The sequence below is a fragment of the Triturus cristatus genome, chromosome 11 (assembly GCF_964204655.1).
Source record: "Triturus cristatus chromosome 11, aTriCri1.1, whole genome shotgun sequence".
In the NCBI taxonomy this organism is placed as follows: domain Eukaryota; kingdom Metazoa; phylum Chordata; class Amphibia; order Caudata; family Salamandridae; genus Triturus; species Triturus cristatus.
The window spans coordinates 759,309,886-759,331,274 of NC_140594.1; the positions used below are offsets into that span (position 1 = coordinate 759,309,886).

The 21,389-nt window shown below is 43.9% G+C and overlaps 1 protein-coding gene across 5 annotated transcripts in view; it reads left to right on the forward strand.

Annotated features, from left to right (window-relative positions):
• SNED1 (sushi, nidogen and EGF like domains 1) overlaps positions 1–21,389 on the forward strand; it is a 3,096,442-nt gene that overhangs the window by 2,683,883 nt on the left and 391,170 nt on the right. For all 5 annotated transcript variants that reach the window (XM_085634426.1, XM_085634427.1, XM_085634428.1 and 2 more), the window contains 3 exons: positions 9,783–9,865; positions 17,478–17,576; positions 20,942–21,058. In XM_085634426.1, coding sequence (XP_085490552.1) covers positions 9,783–9,865; positions 17,478–17,576; positions 20,942–21,058 — 299 coding nt within the window. The remainder of the gene's footprint in view (positions 1–9,782; positions 9,866–17,477; positions 17,577–20,941; positions 21,059–21,389) is intronic.

The following is a 21,389-nucleotide window of genomic DNA, read 5'->3' on the forward strand; positions in this document are numbered from 1 at the left end:
CTGCCCTAAAGTCGGCACTGCTTCTAGTTTTTAGGCTTTGCGCTGTGCTTGTGAAATCTATTGTTTTTAATACATCTTAAAAGGGACTTGCATCCCGCTTTCACTTTTTATTGGTCCTTATGCTTGCCAGTTTACTTTCCCCCATTTCTAGTGGTTGTAGCCTGTTCTCCCTTCGGTGTCTAGCTTATCAGTTTCCCATTACCCAACTACTCAATCCAATCCAGTTTAGTGATTACAAACTTTTTGTCTTTTGGTTAATGCTGCATACTGTTTGCTGTTTACATTGTGTTATCTTTCCCTCTAAACACCTAATATTGCTATATTTCACTACTAAACAGGCAGTCACATTGCAGTTACCTGTGGTTAAAGTTACCTGTGGTTAAAAGGCGCTTGATTTAAATGGTGTAGCAGGTGCAGTGGCACTGGGGCCAAAAACTCTAGGGACCCACTAAATACAGAATATTGTTAAATGTTACTACTGAACAGACAGTCACAAGTGCAGTTATCTAGCAGGCACTAGGGTCATGATTACTATGGCGCAACAGGTACAGTGACACCGGGACCAAAAACTCTAGGCACACCACTAAACACCTAAAATTGCTATATTTTACTGCTAAACAGGCAGTCACAAGTGCAGTTACCTTGCAGGCAATAGGGTCATGATTGAAATGGTGCAGCAGGTGCAGTGGCACCAAGACCAAAAAATTTCATAACTCCTCTAAACACCAAATACTGCTATATTTTACTATTAAACAGGCAGTCACAAATGCAGTTATCTTACAGCCACAAGGGTCATGGTCTGAATGTTGCAGCAGGTACAGTGACACTGGGCCCAAAGGTTGTGGAACTTTTTTTTCTTACGCTAAGGATACACAGCATTTACTGTTTACCTATAATCTTACCCTGGCTACCCGCATTTAAAATGTGCTTGTTTAACTCTGCTTTAGTGGGTGGAACTTTTAACTAATATTCGCATTGTTTACGATATTGTTCCACTAATAAAATAGCTTTTTTTTCCCGTGTCATGTGTTTGTCTCTAATTAAAAAAAAATATGTGTCTTATGTTTGTTGTTGGCGCATTATGTAGCATAAAATAGAACTAAGTAATTGCAGTGCTTTTACATGAGCATGCCCCGTGGTGCTCTGAAAGGATGTTTCAACCTCCTTTATCCGTTGGCTCCGTTTCTGAATAAGATTACACCGCCATACAACTGCTGCGATGTCTTGGATTGTAAACACAGCCATGTGCCAGTTCTAGAAGTATTGCTCAAGTTTTGTGATTGCTGCCTGTTCCTTCTACTGACCGGGAAGGTAGTCTATATAGTTTCAAGAGCAGTGAATTTGAAATTTCTAGCTGCTGGGCATTGTTGTCACATTGTCTTTGTGAGCAAGCATGTTTGGTGACTGTATGCATTTGTGCTGAGGTTCTTTTTTCAGAAATTATCTATTATTTTGGAATACTTTTAAATTAAAAAAAGAAAAGTTTTTTTTCTTCTTTGATGTGAGTTCTCCACTTTTCTGTAACACCGAGCGTTTAGCTTGTAAGAAGGTAGGTAGTGAGGCTGGCTTTTTTTGGACTGGCCTTTACTGTGCAGATTGTATTGTTCTAGCAACAAAAACATGTTGTTTCCTAGTAGTGAGAATTTTGGGTGAGCAAGATAGCAGTTGACTGACCACTACGAGACGTGCCCCAGTGTTTGGCCCCAAGATAACAAGGATGCTGGTATGGTGAAGCACACCTGCCTTTTGGAGCTGCTGAATTTTTAGTGGCAGGAGATCTTCTGCCGACTCAGTCTGAGCGGCTTGATAGCGGTTGTCGCTGCTCTGCGGTAGACCGGTGCTGCGGCTGCCGTACTGTGGAGGAGACTGCAGCGGGCATCACAATGGGTCCCAAAGCCATCAAAACTGTGAAGGAGGCCCCAAGAGAGGCAGTCGCACCCGGAGGGATGACCGGGCAAAGCGTGGCCCATCCCCGCCGTGGCCCCCAGGCTATGACAACGGAAGAAGCTGACAGACAAGCGGCCAAGGAGGTGAAAGAGACCCGTCTCAAGCAGCGCAGGATGGCCGTGGAGGGCAGCCTTATACAGCCGTCGGTGGCTGAGGTCTTTCCCCTGATTACTGTCATCGGACCCACAGATGTGGCTGCGGCGGAATCTGCTTCCGAAGCGGTGTTGGAGACGGACGGGGCTCAATCGACTGCCCCACCTGTGGAAACACTGTTGCAGCAACAGCCCGGACTGGGGTTGGGGCTGCATGGAGCAGGTTTCTTCCAAGTCGGCTCAGCTGGTTTTTCCCGGTGGAGCTGCGGATGAGGTGGGCTGCGCTTCTAGACCCTCCGGATCCCACTTGATGGCAGAGCCCCCTGAGGAGACAACTGCGAGAGGTAAATGCAGTCTTCCCATACATACTCCTTCAAATGCACTGTGGGGGGGTTCTGAACGACAGGAAATGTTGTTACCACCTTGGCTTCGAAACCCATTGGGATCCCCAGAAGGAGGAGGGAAGTTTTTCTCTCTGACAGATGACTCTGACATTTTGGTCACAAGCGGGGGCTCACAGAAGAAAACTCAGGGTCAGAGGACTCCTCCACCAGTCAAAGGGGGCGACATAATAATAGGATTTCCACTCAGAAGCACAGGATTAAGTCTAGGACAAGTCCTCAAAGGCAAGATACAGACATGGCCCGCAAACCTAGATGGGATTATTTCGCTACCAGCCAAGTTTGCTACGAGGAGGCGGGAAGCCAATCTGCACTACACGAGGGCTTTGCCAACCCAAAAGTCTCCCCCTCGATAGATATTGTTTACTCCACTTTGAAACAGATGCAAGGGGAAACCAGGCAGGAGAACCGCAGGGCGCACCAAGCCACCAAAAAACTTCAGGGATCTATTCGGAAGGTGAACAAAATCTGTATTCAAATGAAAGAAAGGGTGTCCCATGTCGAAGAAAAAACAGGAGCCCTGGAGAGAGAAGTCGAGAAACTGCAGACTCACAAAGAGTCTTAGGATAAATTAGGTGGCAGGTGTAATGTGGAAATTTGAAGATTTCGAGAGTCGGCAGCGCAGAAATAACCTTAGATTTTTGGGGCTGGCTGAGAATATTGAAGGGGACAACCCGAGAGCATTCATTGTAGGTCTTCTAAAAGGTGCGTTCCCTGATCTGTCACATTGGAACTGGGATACCGAGGTTCAACAGGCACACCGCTTCCCGCTGATGCAGAGGAAAAGCAACCTGACTGGACAGACAGAACAGCCTAGGGCAGTGCTAGTCTTTTTTGGCAACTTCCTTCTCCGGCAGGCCATACAAGACAGAGCAAGGCCAGAAGCTCAATGCACTTTTGAGGGTCTAACTTGTTTGCTTGGCCAGACTTCTGCCATATCACTGTTGAAAGGAGATGTAGGCTACGACAAATTATATCGCCCTTCCAGGCAAATGGCTTTGAAGCATACCTACTAAACCCGGCCAGGCTTAAGCTTATTCTGAATGGAAGGGTGCAAATATTTACCTCTGAAATCAAAGCCCAGGAGTATCTGAACAAGCTGAAGGAAACCAAAGGATGTGCTGGAGCACAATGACTATAGCAATGGGGGCCTATAGCAGGCTAAATCCTAAAGGGGAGATCTGATGGTGTCATTGGATGGGCTAGACCTCAATTTGGGGGGACTCTTTTTTTTCTGTTTCCCTGTTTAGGGCTGTTTTGATGGTTTCTTTGCCAAACACAACACATTTCTCTTTTTGATTTAAGTGCTACAGATGACACTGGCTGTTATTTTTGACTTGTTTGTCTAGGGAATCTGGGGCTGAAACACTTGGCCACTTTGAGATGGGTGATATAGGCTGCCTTGCATATGTCATTGCTGACCTATTTGCTCATGAGTCCCCTGGCCTTGGTAGTCACTTTTGCAGTGGTGGAAAGCCTAGAGCTGGTTTGAACATTTGAAAGAGGTCTATTAAAAGACCAGGATTACATTATACATATGAATAAATGGATCAAGGATTTTATAGAAATTAACAGGAACAGTACAAGCAGCGGGGTGGTTTGGGATACGTTTAAGACAGGGGTTGGGGGTAAACACTTAGTTATAGTCTATACCACCAAAGGAACGAGGCCCAAAGGGTAAAACCACTATAGAAGACTTTGTTGGATGCTGAGGAAGAGCTTGCCTGCGCTCTTGCCTTTAGGGATACCCCTAGAGAATATATTGCTCAGTCTCGCCTGTGCCAAGGCCGATATAGGAGAAATCTCAGCGACCAACGCAGCTGAAAAGTTTCTTGCTTGGCGGCAAAATTGCTACAAGCTTAACGAGAATGTAGGGCATGTGTTGGCAGCACGTTTAAGGCAAAAAAATGCAGCAGGAGAGATACTCAAGATTTTAGATGAAGGGGGGAACTTATTAAAGGGCTCTATAGGGATTCGGGACGAATTCCATAAATACTACGAGAAACTGTATCATGAGGAACAAAGGGGAGAAGAGAATTTAATCAGAGAATACCTAAGTAGTATTGAAATAGAGCAATTAACCTCTGCAGATGCGGAATCGTTGGAGGACCGACTCACTGAGGAGAAGGAATATGGGGCACTTAGGAGCTCCCCTCTGGTAAGGCAGTGGGACCTGAACAGATACCCCTTGAGTTCTACAAAATCTTCCTTACCACCATAGGAGCAGATCTGGTTAGGACAATTTGCCAGGCACAGCAGGGGAGTTCTGTTTCTGAATCATGGAATGGGTCATCCATCACTATTTTTTTTTAAACTGGAAGCCATCCAGAGAAGCTGGTTTCAATAGACCTATTACTCTTATGAATAGTGATGCGAAAATATTCTCGAAGGTCTTAGCGACACGTTTAAGTTATATAATCTATAAAGTGATTTACCCCCGCCAGCATGGGTTGATTCCTGGGAGGGGCACCACGGATCATATCCGCAGGGTCATAACATTTTTTGACGCAGCGGCAGCCTCAGGAGACCCTATGGCCCTGATTCTGTTGGATGCTGAGAAAGCATTTAATAGGATCTCCTAGTACTACCTAAGGGCAGTCCTTGCATGGTTCTGTATTGGAAAGGGCTTCATAAGCCAATCCAGGGCTTATACAAGGCTCCTGTAGCTCAATTAAGATTGAATGGGGGGTAAACAGAATTATTATCTTTAACACAGGGTACTAGGCAAGGTTGCCCGTGCTCTCCCCTTCTATTTGCCTTATATATTGACCCCCTCATTCCGAAGGCTGACGCCAATAAGGCCAATGAGGTTTCAAGGGCAAGAAACCAAAGTCTTGGCCTACGCCGATGAAGTGGCTGTGGTAATCCCTGATCCCCAAACAGCACTTGCGGCAATTGAGGAGAAAGCCAAGGTATTTGGTACGATCTCAGGGTACTTACTTAATCAGCAGAAGACGCAGATAGTTATGATTAAGACATCTGATCTGGATGATCCTCGGCTGATGCAGGCAGCCACTTAGCTAGGTATTTTATAGTTATTCAACAGAATGCATACTCTTCATCCATCCATTGTAGGCCGGTGTAATATTATTAAGGCGGTCTTCCTACCTAAAGTGCTTAACCTTTCAGGGCTATACCCCAGGAATTTAGGAAACAATGGTTCAAGGTACTGGAAAATATGCTGAATAGGTTTATCTGGGCTCATGGGAAGACTAGGAGAGCACTGTGATACATGACACTAACAAGAGAGAGAGGAGGTTGGGCAGTGCTGGATCTCAGAATGTACTATTGGGCCGCCGCTCTACAATATATGCAGGGATTAATGGGAGATAATGTAGATCATTGGAGCAGAGTAGGGCCACCATATATATATGAATTATTATTGGGAGATGAGGCTCAGAACTGCTTGTTGAAATATAGCAAACCCAGCTATTAAAAAAAACTAGATTTAAAACTTTAGCAGCGGTATTTCAGATCTGAGCAGCCTTTAAAAGGAAAACAGGACTTGGGAGAGTAAACTTTTATACACAGCTTGTTAAAAAATCTGACATTCCCAGAAATCTTTCAAGATAATACAATGGCAAGGTGGGAGGGGCTGGGAATCCGGAAGATAGGAGACCTTTTGGGGCCAGATGGAATTCAGCCGTTTAAATATGTGCAAGCTAAATTTGGGGTTGATAGAAGAGACTTTTTCTAATATTTACAAATACGCAGCTTCGTAGCAGTAAAGAAAGGGGGGTTTGATTGGATTTAGTGAAGTCCATATTATCTAGGTGGTATGGGGTAGTGAGGGCTGGACCATCAGACAAATTTACTTAGAACTGTCCCAGTTGAAACAGGATGATCTTGAGAAAAAAGGGGGAAATGGGCGGACAAGCTTAATACCGATCAGGATAGATTTTATGAGTCTCTGGGATTAGGGCAGACCATCCTCTGTGTTCAGCTGGATTTCAAGCACAACATTTTAAAACAATCTTCTCACTGTATCACACCCCAGCCAAAATTGCACAATGGAGGGGACAGGAAGGGATTAGGTGTCCCTGCTGTAGCAGTGCAGAATCAGATTTAATACACATGTTCTCAACTCCCCCCCGTTTAGAAACTTTGAAGAAGGAAATAGAAAAGTCGTTAGATCAAACCCTGAACATAAAGGTAATGTTAACACCTGAGTTAATTTTTCCCGGGGTCAGCAATGATGAACTACAAGATGCATGCCAATATTTCTTATTTTTAGCAACAGCATTTGTAAGAATCTGCATATTCTCGGCGATGCTGGACTAGTTGGCTCCCTCATTTCAGCAATGGCTAGGGAGGCTGCTAGCTATTTTCAATCTTGAAAATAGGGTCTATGAAAGAAAGGGTAGGAGGGTGAAAAGACTTGGCAAGTCTATCTGGACCCAAATCTATAGATGGAAGGAAGACAGACCGGACAATAGATCTTAGCCAGTCATCTGATAAACGCTGCTCTTTAGGGTTTTATCTCCTAATATTATAACAAACTGCTGGGTGTTCATAACTATTGGTCTATTATCTGTTTTATGGATATATTATTAAGTATTATTTATTAAGCAACACTCTAACTTATGTATCTAATGCCTCTCTTTGTGGAAATCATGTAATGGCTGCTATGAATGTAATATTTATATAACAATATGCTCCTGTCACTCTCTTCTAGGACCCTTTTATTTTGTAATTTTTCATGAAATGTATTGCTCTTCTTTCTCTTTAACTTATGTCGAAACTTCCTCATGAGCTATTTGTATATTTGGTTTGAATATTTAATTGGTAAAATTGTTTTTGAGATTGTTGATGTGAACTAATTTTGAATTATACTAATTGTTTTGTATTGTTTAAAGATTATGATCTAAATAAACATACCTTTGACTTGAATCAATATATAGAAAAAAAAAATTAAAAAGAGAATTTTGCCGTTCATCTTTCGTGGATGTAAATTGCATTCATATTTATTTGCACACTTTTAACACGTGGTATTTTAGCCTAATAGTTGCCAAAACGTGTTTGAGTTCTCCAAAATAATTTAAACAGCCTCCAGTCTTATTGTTGTTAAATAATATAAAGAACATCAACTGCATATTCTTAAAGTTTTTTTAGTTTATATAATTGCTAAAAAGGGTTTGAGTTGTCCAAAGTAATTTCAACAGCCTCCTGTACTTTCGTTGTTATATAATCTAAAGAACACCAACTGCACATTCGTAATACAGGCAAAGTGCATTTATCTAGCTGGGAATAGGGCCATGATTTCAATGGTGCAGGAGGTGCAATGGCACCGGAACTTATAATAACAAATGCTTCGAAAAGAATTACATTATTTCTTACAACATACAAACTTCAAAGTATATAGCTCAGTATTTGAAAATGTCAGTGTACTTTTTAAATAAAGAAAAATTGTAAAGCATAAGTAACACAATGCCAGTGACAATGCAAGTGCAAATATTTATCATATGCTCATTATTGTTTCAGAGTTTATGTTCATGTTTGAGTGTTGTTCAATGTATCAAAGTCTACGAGACCATGACAGCAGACTCGCAACCTCAAGGGGAGCGACAATTGCTTATTCCATTGAGAAAACCCTTTAGGGCAGTCTCATCCCCAATATTTGCGAGATGGGTCCGATGGGTGATGCTAGAAGCAGGCACTAAAACGAGGATTTGTGGTGCGCACTCAACGAGGGGCGCAATGGCTACTAAGACTTTCGCACTAGGAGCCTGATTGGAGGATATCCTCAATGAGGCTGACTGGTCCTCAGATTCAACCTTCAAGAGGTTTTGCTTTAAACCAGTCTCCTCCATTGGGGCCCTTTTAGTGGACAAGCTTTAAACTAGCCTAATCCTCGCCTCCGTGTCCTGACATAGAATGAAAAATGTCCTAGCTTTCATAACGGAAAGTTTCAATTCTAGTAAGGGCTCGGAGGCGAGGATTAGCCATCCCACACGATAACTCATGGCCCACCCGGGATGATGGATTTTATGTCGGTATGTAAGTAATGATTTTCCTGGTTTCTTGCCTGTTTCACGTAGAGATGTTATTTTATCAAGTAGAGATGCTATAGATGCTATGTTGTGGACGTTCGCCGCAAGCAGTGTTTATGGCTCCTTTTTCTCTGTTCATAGGTTCAGAGTCCTCAAAGCAAGAGTGTTGAACTTTCACTGTTGCCCTTGTCGCAGGAAGAAAGAGGGAGTCCAGCGAGGATCATATCCAGTTAATGAGGCAGGGGCCTCCCGATTGGACAGTTACTGTTGGTTTAGAACTTGATGTTTTTTACTGAGGATTCATGGGATATGAAGTCCTCGTGTTGGTACTGCTTTATTGAAATGGCTGCTGGTCAAAATAAAAGAAGAGAGAAATGCCTAATCCTTACCCACCGTGTCCTGACATAGAATTAGGGACATACAATATATATAAATCAAATGAATATCTTTGCAGGGTCAGGGAGAAAACCACCAGTCAGCACAGGGAGAGAGTGACCAGCAAATCCCGAACCTATGTCGCCCCCTAGGTAGATACGATCAGCCAAGGTGAACATCGCAGAAGGGAGAGTGAAGAGAATGGTGATAAGAGCCAGTAAGAGACATAGCGCTATTTAACCATTAACTGTAAAAGCAGTGTGATGAGACATTTGTACAGAGTCCAAGTATTATACCGACTACTTTTAAGACTTCTTTTAATCAATTACAGAGTACTGTTTCTTGTTGTGTCTCAGAGTGAGAACTGGGTTTCATATTCTGTTAGTAAACATTGGCTTTGGAGATGTAGCGCAGGTGGGCAACGAAGGTGAACATGGCTGAAGACGATATTGTACAGGTTGTCTGGATACCGACTGTAGTATATTTAACCTTAGAAAAAATCAAAGGTTGAAGGTCTTTAAGAGATTTTATGGGAACCACTGAATGGTTACTTTACCTTTGGGTGAGGGAAAGCCTCTTCAACAGAGAATACTTTGTGCAGCAGAAACAGCTTCCTACTACGACTGGATGTGTTCATAACAAACAATACAATATCATCCCAGCAAAAACTCGTGTACTTAGCTAGATGTGCGACTGCTCTTGTAGTATTTCTACTAAACTAAGTAAAATATTTGGTAACTCGCACAGCTTGTGAAACAAAGTGTAACCATCAAAAAACAAATATTGGCCACTACAAAGTAGCTATGCTGGTGTTTTTCAGTGTTTTTCATTCCTCAGTCCTTCTCCGTGTCCATCAGTGTGTGCTTTATAACCTTCCTGTCTGTTTTACTGTGCACTGTCGTGTGAGAGAAGAAGAAATAATACAAAGAAGAAAAGAACAAACATATCTCTCACTAATGATTCTTTTGACTTTCCAGGTTCACAGAGCTATTGGATGGCAGACGTCGGATAAGTGCCAGATTCAGCAGTTTATCGAATAAATCAGTGACTGTTAGAACAGGTCAGTATGCCTCTGTTCAAAGACTCCAAGGCCAAGGGCCTTATCTAGAGTTGGGTGATAACAGATAATCCTACTGTTGAGGAGAAAATGCTAAATCCTCAAGTGAAAATCTTACAGCTAAATAACCTCTACCAAATTATCTGTATAGCATAGCAGATTCCATTCGAGAATTCTCCACGTGTGGAGACCATTTTTCCCGCTTTTGAAGTGGGAAGGATTTATTCTGTGGTGGTTAACATTCCCTCCGTAGGGACGTGGTAGGAACAGATAGATTTTCATACTTGTTCTAGGTATTTGGTGTTTTATCTTATGGCTGTTCAGATTTCATTAACGGATTTGCTACACCATAGAAGTGTTGAAACCATGGGGTCTTTCAGGTGTTCCAGGAAGAGCAATGCTTTAAATGCCTTGTATGTGTCCAAAACCCAGTAAGTTAATTTAGGGTGTCTTCAGTGCTAGAGTCCATACTATTTAGGCTCCACACTATGCATGGGTGTTAATCCAGAGATGTCAGGTGGTAGGTAATGATGAGGTTTAAGTTTTGTGGATGTTCAGACGTCATGCAGGGGATGTAGGGAATACGCTCAAAGAAGGTAGTGCACACCGCTGCTGGTGTCATTCACTCCGATTTTAAATGCACTCAAAACTTGTTTTATCCTGTTTTTCCTTTATCTTTTTAACATTTACTGTAGGTAACTTTTAGCTTTGTTTAAATTTTATCTGTTTGTTTCCCTGCCGCATGCACTTTAACCTGCTCACCTCTTTCATCGGTCCCCTGTTGCTCCGCTCCCCTGTCCACCGCAGCAGCTAGGCTACTGTTTGAGTTGAGAGGGTTGTTCTCTTTCTTTCCAGGAAGTGGGTTTTTCCCACTTCCCTTGGGCCACTACACGGCAGCCATTTTGGAGGTGAGACCCTCTAGTCTTCCTCCAACTCCCATTAGGGCTTCCGAGTATAAACTTAGCCGATTGCGCTGACGCGCTCAGAATAAGCTCAGAGAAGGTAGTGCACGCAGCGCTGCTGGTGTCATTCGCTACAATTTTAAAAGTGCTCAAAACTTATTTTATTCTGTTTTTACCTTGTCTTTTTACCAATTACTAGGGGTAACTTTTAGCTTTGTTTAAATTGTATCTGTTTGTTTCCTTACCGCATGCACTTTAACCTGCTCACCTCTTTCGTCAGTCCCCTGTTGCTCCGCTCCCGGTCCACCGCAGCAGCAAGGCTGCTGTTTGAGTAGAGGGAGTTATTCTCTCCTTCTTTCCAGGAAGGGGGTTTTCTCACTTCCCTTGGGCCACTACACGTCGGCCATTTTGGAGGTGAGACGCTCTAGTCTTCCTCCAACTCCCATTAGGGCTTCCAGGTAAAAACTTAGCCGATGGCGCTGACGGCAGCAGACACGCCCAGCGGGCACACCGAAGGCAAGCCCGTCTGCGCCCGTCCGCATCCGGCCAGGGCCACCCCCTGCCGGTTTCAGTCCTCACCGCCACATATACTCCTCAGAGTTACTCATGAGATTGAGGATATCTCCCAGTAAGAATTGCCTTCACTCCATTTGTCCACCTATGGACATTTTGGGGTGGGCCGGTTTTTTGACAGGGGGCCGGTTTTGTCTGTCCTCCGCTCTGTCTACTGTCTGACCTCCGCTGCTACTACTCCGCTCCGTGCGGGGAAAACTATCTGCATAATAAAGTATTCAGGGAGTCTGGTGCTGCACCGTCGGTGCCCGTGACCCTGTGGCTTTCATCATTTAATTATCAGGAGCCGAGGTGCCGCGCACAGTGCTCAGATGTCACCGCCGAGGCGTCTGCGCGGTCTTACTCTTCACCCTTAGGGTGGGGCTGGTGGTGATCATGTGCATTGGTGCTTTATTGCGCGTGCCTAGTGACAGAGACGAGGTCGAGGACGCATCCCAGAGAGACGAGAGAGACATGGTAGGCACCCCGTATGGCCCATAATTTACTTATTTTTAGCCCCCATGTCTGCAGTGTCCGTCCAGTCAGTCACTTTGCAGTCAATCATCAACATGGCACTGTGCGGGCGTTGCGAGACTCGTGACCGCTGGGCTGGGAACAGGTACTGGTAGGCCCCAGCCCAGAGGTTCTGCACAGTGGATTTGTGACCAGGGGCCAGGCGGAGCGAGGTGGTGGCTTGAGTTGCACTGCGCACCATCATGGGCCGTGGTGGACGGTGGCTGGCTGCAGCCTGCAGGCAATAAATCAAAATTTGTAATCATGATGAATATCACCGTCGGGGACCGTGACAATCATCATAATTAAAAATGTTGATTTGGTGCGCGCAGGCGCAGCGCAACTGCATGGGGCGGGCGACCGCCGCCGTGGAATGGGTGCCATAAAGGAACGGGTGCCATGAAGGAACAGGTGCCGGCTGGGCTGACCCAGTCTATACGTAGTCCGCCCCAGTTTCTGAGGCTCTTGTGAGTACCAAATAACCGTCCTCAGGTTGTCAACCAAACAGCTAGTCAAGGTGTGATGGCCGCTCGAAAAAGCCTGGGGGGGTTGGGAGGAAGAGAGAAACTTTGGTGCGGGTTTGGGGGGGCCGGGTGGCGGGCCACTGCATTGGCTGCTGATCTCTGCTCTACCACTGTTCCTTTCTTTGAGATTCCGGCGCCCGGGCCTGCGTGGCACTCCTGCAGTGTTTACTCTGCTATATTTGTGATCACAACATTAGCTGAGTAGAGTGTAAGCAGCACACAAATTAAAGTGGCAGCGTGTTGATCTGCCGGCAGCACAGTGATGTTTGTGTACTTCTTGGCGCCTGATCAGGAATGCTGCCTATGAGGCCAGAGGAACAGACCCTGAAGATGCTCTATTACAGGCAGAATGATGGGGCCCGTGTGTCAGTGTCCTGTTGTGGAATACCAAACTGAAGTTTTGGGCATGGAGAGTTAACCCCACTTCTCACAGTGGCAATACGTATGCTAATCAGGAGTGGCACAGAACAAGTGCACAGCCAAGCAGCGCCTGGCTTTGTATGTCTACTAAGGAAGGCGCTGAGTTGGCTATGCGCCACATACTGAACTGGAAATAAAAAAATGCCATGCACAGAGCTTACTCCCCTCTCTTCCATTAGAGTCAGACCAGGGCAAAAGGAGGTGAATCTACAGGACCCTTCATGGTCGGACTGGCCTGTGTGGCCATCTGCAGCAGCAGAAGGCAGGCCGCCTGACAGGTCATTGTGTAAGCCATTTTTTGGCTCTTTGTGGTTATGTTTTAGGGTCTGATTGCCCGTTTTTTCCTGTTAATTTTCCTCATATTACCTCCACAAACATTACCAACAGCAAGCACAAATGCATGCATTCTCCCGTAACTTTCAAAGCACCTGTACAGCATGTCTTTACAAGTTCAAAACTGCTCCAAATAGGAAATGTGGGGCACAGTTTTAGGTCTTTGATTCACTAATGAGGGACACTTTTATTTTGATGCCCAGGATTATTTTCTGTCCCAGTCCGACTCTGCGACCTTTCAAAGACCCGGCCATGGAAATTCCTTCTGGAATGGTGGCAGAATCCTCCAACTGTGAAGTCTTGTATATGTTGTGATGTTACTGACCCATTCCCATGCATTGAGGATATTTGACTTTCCAACTAATGTATTTGGAGGTTTGCTGTTTTATGGCTGTAAGAACATCTCGAAAGGGATTAAGTGCAGCACTGATTGGGACACATTTGTACGATGTAAAAAGGTATCTTTCACTCCCCACTCACTCCTAGTCACCAAGGGTACAGAGCTGCTTTCCTGATGTTTAGTTTTTTTTTTTTTTTTTAGTTTTATATAGCGCAAACTAGACCCGAGACATCGGGTATCAGAGCGCTTTACATGAGCACATGTTTCGTCACATGAGGACACATTCATTTTTGTTAGGCACAGGGAGATTACTTGATTTGCCCAGAATCACAGGATGTTGAGCGTCGTTGCTGAGACTCGAACCTATTGCATTCTGAGACTTGTAATCCTCTTTCAGTTTGGATATTCAGTTGAATTAACAACCCTAAGTTGTAAAAGAACAGCCCAGAACTATAGCATTTCATCAATGGTGACATGGCGCCATGTAGTATGGTAATATGATGTCAAACTAAGCAGTGTCAATTTGCACGGTGCTTTGAGGGTGCACTTCAGGTAGTAGTGGCTTTTTCGGCCAATAGTGCCAAACTTGCTGGGATCTGTGGCTTCATTGCTCATTTTTTAGTGTTCTCTGCAGGAATGTCTGTGATTTATGACTGGCTATCCTGGTGCTCCATAAGGTAATCATTTACTTTGCTTTAAAACTTAATACAATCTAATATGTAATGAAAAATGTGTTGAAAAATGCTTTGTTTTGGCCTTTCTGTCTCCAAACTTTTCTTGGGGGGAGAAGCCCCCAAACTCCCACTAGTAGAGGTTGCTCACTGCGCTTGCTCGCTACACACCATATGGGGGCTGATCTCACTTTTACTTTGTTCTCTCTGATTCACTACTCGTGTCCATTTTTGGTGCTCTCTGAAAGAATGTCTATGGGTACATATGACTGGGTGGGTAACCTGGTGCTCTTTAAGGTCATCAGCTACTATTTACTGTGCTTTGAAAGTTGATACAATTGAATATGTAATGAAAAATGTGCTGTAAAATTCACCATTTTGGTCTATCTTTTTCTAAAATTTTCTGGGGGGGGGGGGGACCCCCTCCAACACCCCTAGTAGTGGCTGGGCTCGCTCGCTGCGCTCGCTCGCTACACGCCTGACGGGGGATGGTCTGGTAAAATTTCCCAGAGCTGCTTTTAATTCCCAGTCCGGCCCTGTCCTCCACCTAAACCTCGCCGGGTCCCTGCCTCCTCCTCAGTCTACAAAATGATGTCTAATAGTTGCAGATCCTTATCCAAACACGCCACGCCAAACTCTACCTTGCTCTAAGAGGAATGCCCTGACGCGCTATTTCTCACGGAAACCTGGCTCAATGCTGAGTCAGAACCTGACCTAGTCCAATGTCTCCTACCAGGTTACCATATCCAGCGGAAAGATCGGGAACAAGGGAGGGGGGAAGGCATTGCCAATATTCTAAAAGAAGGTTATAAATGCAGCATTAGCCCCAATATCCTTCCTGACAGTGAGAACTTCTCCATCTCACTTTCTTCAACTCATACCGTCTCAGATATCCTTATATACCGTCTCCCCTGTCCCCATGGACAACTGTTTAAAATTCTGCCAGAAGCTATTGCCAACTTGGCAAGCTCCCCTTCTAACTTTACTATACTGGGGGATCTCAATTTGCATTTCGATGACTCCTCAGACCCAGTAGCGACCGAACTAACCCAAAATCTTTTTGCTCTCCGTATAAAGCAAAATTTTAGGACCCCCACTTATGAAAAAGGGCATCTTCTAGATCCCATTTTCTCCAACTGCATTGAACTTTCAGTCGGAGACCCAGTTCCAGTACCATGGTCCGACCACTTCCTGGTCCCCTTTTCCTGGGATATATCAAATCCCCCCCCCCCCCCCCCTTAATACTGGCACGACCAGTACCTGGAAACGTTCCTGGTCTAACATCCCATTGGACTCCTGGAATGCAGCTCTGATAAATTACATACCTACCCTAGATCCCTGCCCCACGGTCGCAAATGATCAATTTAACCAATGTATCAACTCCTCCCTTGACCTAGTTATACCTAAGAAACATATCCATAAAAAACCAGGAACAACCCCTCTCCATGGTACTCCTCTACACTGCATGAGTATAAACAAATCTGTAAAAGACTCGAGAGGAAACGGAAAAGAAATTACGATACAACAAGCAAACAGATCTACAGAGACTCTATTAAAATTTGCCAATCCAAAGTGAAGGAGGCACAAGCGCTAGTACTATGAGGAAAGAATCAACTCCGCCTCAAACACCCCATGTGAAATTTTTAAGATAGCCAAGCACCTTCTAAAACTAACGGTCAGGGACGTTCCACCAGACAGCTCAAACGCACGCTGTGACGAACTTGCAGAGTTCTTCTCTAATAAGATCAAGGATATCTACAATTCCTCCCCCCCATGCACGTTAACTCAGTTATCTCTGCTTTTCTTGAATCTAATAATATACTCCACCCGTTTCACACTGGATTTCGCCCCCAACACAGGACTGAAACCGCATTACTTGCAGTGGTTGAAAAGGCCAAAATTATCCTAGACAAAGGAGGATCGACGGCCATCTTCATCTTGGACCTCAGTGCCGCCTTCAACACTGTTAACTACGACATCCTGATCCACAGATTGAGGAATGTTGGTCTATCAGGTAGTGTCACCACCTGGTTACAGTCCTTCCTCAAGGACAGGAGCTTTCAAGTATTTGAAGGGTATAACTCGTCAGATCAAATCCCACTTGGCTGCGGCGTCCCTCATCCCTGAGCCCGACGTTATTCAATGTCTTCATATGCCCACTGGTACAGATTGTCCTCCCCTTCGGGATAGACATTGTTACATACGCCGATGACACCCAGTTAGTGGTGGCCCTAAACCACCCAGGATCCACCTCGTCTAGTCTTGGCCCCTGCCTGGAGAGAGTCACCAAATGGATGGAACTCTCCTTCCTCAAACTAAATGGAGATAAAACAGAGCTTATGATGCTGGGAAACTCACCCATCCCTGGCATCGGCCTAGCTTAACCAAGCTCTCTCGGCCCTCCACCCACTCCCAAAAATCAGATCAAAAGTCTAGGCATGTGGCTAGATCAGTCACTCACTTTTGATCATCAGGCAACTAAACTGGCAGCATCCTGCTATGGCATCAATGCTTTGTAAAGTCCTTCTGCTCCTCCCTTTTTCAGCAAGAAGACTCATGGTCCAGGCTTTAATCCTCTCTCGCCTCGACTATGGAAATGCTCGGTATTTAGGAGCTCCTAGGACTACCACAAATAAACTGCAAGTCATCCAGAATTGTTCAGCACAGGTGCTTTTTATGACTCCCTAACAACCACTCCGCAAGTCCTGCTCTGAAAACCCTGCACTGGCTCCCGGTTGCAAACAGAATAAAATTCAGGTCTCTATGTGTCACCCACAAAAAAGAAGGGCCCCCCCATCCTCCAAGCCATCATCTCCCCTTACCACCCTAATAGACTCCTTCGTTCATCCAGTCTCTACCTAGCTGCGGTCCCAAAAATCAACAGGATGAGAAGTGGTGGTTGTTCCTTCTGCTTTACTTCCGCCAAGCTCTGGAACACGCTCCCTCCCCACCTACGATCGGGACCAAATCTCCTTCCCTTCCGTAAACTTCTGAAAACCCCTCCTACTAAGCTGTCATGACCTGCCTCTCTCTCGGCTAGCGCTGGGACGCCTTCTGGTAGCCATGCGCTCTACAAATATCCATAACATAACATGTGCTTGGTCTGTGGCATAGTCATAATTGATTTCTGCATCTTATGGGTAATGAGGCCCGGATATTAGTGAATGCTGTATTCCATCTGTAACCAGACATCAGATTGTAAAGAACTGTATGAACGTTCGGCTCAGTGGTGAGGGATTAGGAGGCATTACTGGAGTTATTTCGTAAAACCTGATGAAAGCAGGAATGTAACAAAAGATCAACACTAGAATAACTTCTGTACCAAGAACTTTTTATTTATGTGTCATTGATTGCCTGCAGAACCGACTATTCCTGTGAAGCTGGAAAAGCTAGAAGAATCAACCGGTCACATTAGCCTGGCTTTGCAGCTGTCAAATATGGACGACAGCAAGAACATTAGTAAGTATCTGAGCGGTTGTCCTTGTTAACTCATCCAGTGTGCCAGTTTCATTTTGGGGCTACAATGCTCCTCTAGGTAATGTTTCACTGAAGACATGATCATCTTTAAGCATCCAGGCTGGTTGTAATGTGGGTTACTTATTATTATTATTTTCTATAGTGTTAACTATACCCAAATAATATTAGGCAACAAAGCACTTCACAAAAAAGCCATTTTACAAGTTACAGGAGTAAGAATAACAGAATTCAAAAGTAAATAGAATAGTACATCTAGTAACAATTTTCGTTAGCACCTAGTGCGCCGTACATGGATATATACATCGAGATTAAAGTCATCAACTATAGTCAACATGAAGACAAGATAGAACAGCAGGTATTTTAATTCTTTTTCTAAATATACTGTAGTGAAGATCGTTATCTACATATGTACAATGCTAAGTTAGCACAACCGCGTTAGATGTTAGAAAGCCATCTTGCCGCTTTTGCTGCTTTTGCACACGACACTGTAGTCACATGTTATTAAATTGAGAAATGCTTGCTCGACTTTGTTTCACATGAGAACTGTCTGTTGTTCACATCCCAAACAGTAAGCTGCGACCTTGGTCTGTACACAGTGTAAAGAAACAGTCTGGGTCGCAAGACGGTGCAAGTTGTTGAGTTCAGGTTGATCGGCCCACTAGTTTAGCCATAACACGCACGCAGCTGCAAATACCTGAAAATCGAGTGCTTTTAATATTGCAGTGTTACATGTTTTTATTACATTCGGAAGAAGAGCTTTCCCAGGAGCACAGCATAGCTAATCCTGTGATGTGAACTCACTGAGCTGATCTCTACGGTATGGGGTTCCCCATTCAAGCCTAGAGACCTTTTACTAGTCTAATAATAATACTATTAGTTTGCTAGAGAAAGGAAGGTGGCTTAGATCCACTGTCATTTTAGTATGATTACTCCTTTCATTTTCTATGGTATTGTAACTATGCTGATGGTTTTGATTTTAATTGTTTGTCTGCTTATGTTAGCCAAACTGCTGCATCTTAGGACACGAGGTTTATAAAATAAACTCTTTAAACTTTTACCGTGTCTCTGTTTATTCTGTTGTGGACTGGTATGAGAATAATTACGAAAAGGTATTTCTGATTCCCACCATTCCTGAGAAATATACTAAGTCGCTTGTTCTGGGTTGTCTATACATTGGGACCGCCGAGCTAAACCTCGGATAACGAATGGGACACTGATGCTGGCCGGATAAGGGGTTCTGGGTTCTGAGGTGAGTTTTTGGTACACCACAATTCACTGAGGGCCTGGGTTCCTGCGCATAGTTCTGTGCATAAGCAGAATTCCTGCAACAATACATTACAAGATAGTGTTCTGATGTCAGGTGGGTGCAATTCCAACTCATAGGAGCATTCCTTAAAAATGATTGTTTAAGCGTCTTTGATTTTTTTCAAAAGAGGTAATTTCAGTTACCAGGGTGTCTAAAGTTCATAGTTAATGCTGGCCACCTCGGATGGCTAGCTTCTGGACCAAGTAGGGTGCGAAGTCAGAGAGAAGTGTCTCAAAGTAATGAAGGATAGCTTGTAGTCATATATTACCTTAATGGGGAGCCAGTTCAGTGTGATAAGGATTGGGAAAATATGTCAAACCTATCTTGTGCCAGTGGTTAGCCTGGCTTCAGAGTGTATTATTGGTTTGAGAGGTTGCAATAATGCCATGAGGTTAAAAGAAATGTGCTGCTGGAGACAGTGATGTTCCATTGCTCAGAATAATATTAGTGGGGGTGATTTGCTTGAGGGTTAGCTGAACGTCACAGCCTGGACATGTCTGTCTCACAGAGAATTTTACTTCTGTTAAGTGACACTATATTGCTCAAGATGCTGTCCTTGGCATCCTGAACATTATATGTCTTCTGTCACATATTCCAGTATTGTTGTGGACACAGCCGTTGATGCTGCTGAGCTGGAGCGATGTACAGGTATCGCACAACCCCACCATTTGGCTATACTAATGAGGCAGAAATGTAGAGAGAAGCAGTAGTCCTGCCAGACATATCTTTCTCGGGGTTAGATTTAGACCCCCTTCCTCATTTACCTCCAGAATCAGTGCACACGTTAAATATGTATGGTAGTTACATTTATTTTAAGTTATCCTAGGTTATAGCATGTGCGTTATAATAACCATGAGAAGGATTAGGGCATTAGCACAGGCAAATGCAAAAAACATAAATACTATGAAAAGACCAAAAATTGCATACATAGCCTTAATAAATAGATGTACCATTATTTAAAGATAGAAATGTAAATTTTTCCTGTATACATTGATGACATCCTGCGCTTCTGCCTTAAGTCCAAGGGACAGTGGCTTATCAGCATGAATATCCTTCGGACAGGCTCGGCTCACCTGAAGCATGATGTCAAATCTGTTCTCTCTAACCAAGCCACAGTTGTTACAATAGTCCCATGATGGAAAATGTGAGAAATTGGAAGCACTCATTGGCAGGTAATGTGGTATAGTAACCAGGTGTTGTGGGTAGGCCACGCATGAAAAGCATGATAATTACTCATACATAGGCCAATCATCAGAACTGATGTGCATTTGGGAATACATACCTACAATACAAGTGCAGAGACAGGTCTACAGAACAAGACATTTCTCGATAAATCAATACATAGGGCATATCAAGTCATAACATAATTAAATAATAAAGAATTTTAATATAAAAATATGAGGTAGTTACTAGGCATAGTCAGCAACTAAATAGATCATAGGTCATGGGTAAAAAGGGTAAAAAGGGTAGATTGGTTTTAAGTTGAGGGGAAATGGTGGAAGGCGATTTTCTCCAGGAATATATGGGCACATAACGCTTCCAGCACCCCATCTATGGTTTAGGGGTGCTCCAATGCTCTAAGTCCTATGCCTCACGCCCAGACATGCGTCATAGCCCAGTACACCAAGATAGTGTAAGGGGAATAAGTGAATATAGCTGTAGCAGTGCTAGGTTGCTAGAGGCACTGCCTTCCAAACTGTGGCAATGACTGATTGCCCAGGGTCGCATGAAGGACGTGTGCTGGTCCAGTGCTGTCATCTCCCTTCGGTAAAAGTACTCTTCTCAGACTGAACCTGATCCTTTCTGCAATCTGATATTGTGGGAAATGCATTACTAACAGAAGCACTAGAGAGATAGATAGATAGATAGATAGATAGATAGATAGATAGATAGATAGATAGATAGATAGATAGATAGATAGATAGATAGATAGATAGATAGATAGATAGATAGATAGATAGATAGATAGAAATGTGTATCTGCAATCATGTTCTGAAGGGGTGGATCAGGAACCGTCTAACACTGTTCTCTGTCTTTCTAGATATTAGTGGGGCCTGTTCTGTAAACCTCTGCGGAAATGGAGGTACTTGTGTGACTGAAGCAGACTCTTATACCTGTGATTGCACCCCTGGGTTTAAAGGTCGGCACTGCGAACTCAGTAAGTAATTTCATTTTTCAATAATGATATGGATTACATTTCCATGGATTAGGGCTGGTTTCATTTCTTTGAATTATTTCTAAGAGTAGATCTTAAATACCTAAAGGGAGATTTCTGAAGGATGCTAATCTCTCTAGCAGTTCAAAAGGAGATAGAAATCAATTCAGATCGCTCCTTTGCTTTTGAATGTTTGAGTTGGTTAGTGAGGACGTGATAACTGAAAGACCGGAAGGTTATCCAGACATCATTGTAACAGACACCTTCAATAGTTGCTGTCAATAATGATGGAAAAAATCCTTTAAGCAGTGCAAATCATTTAATCACCACATCT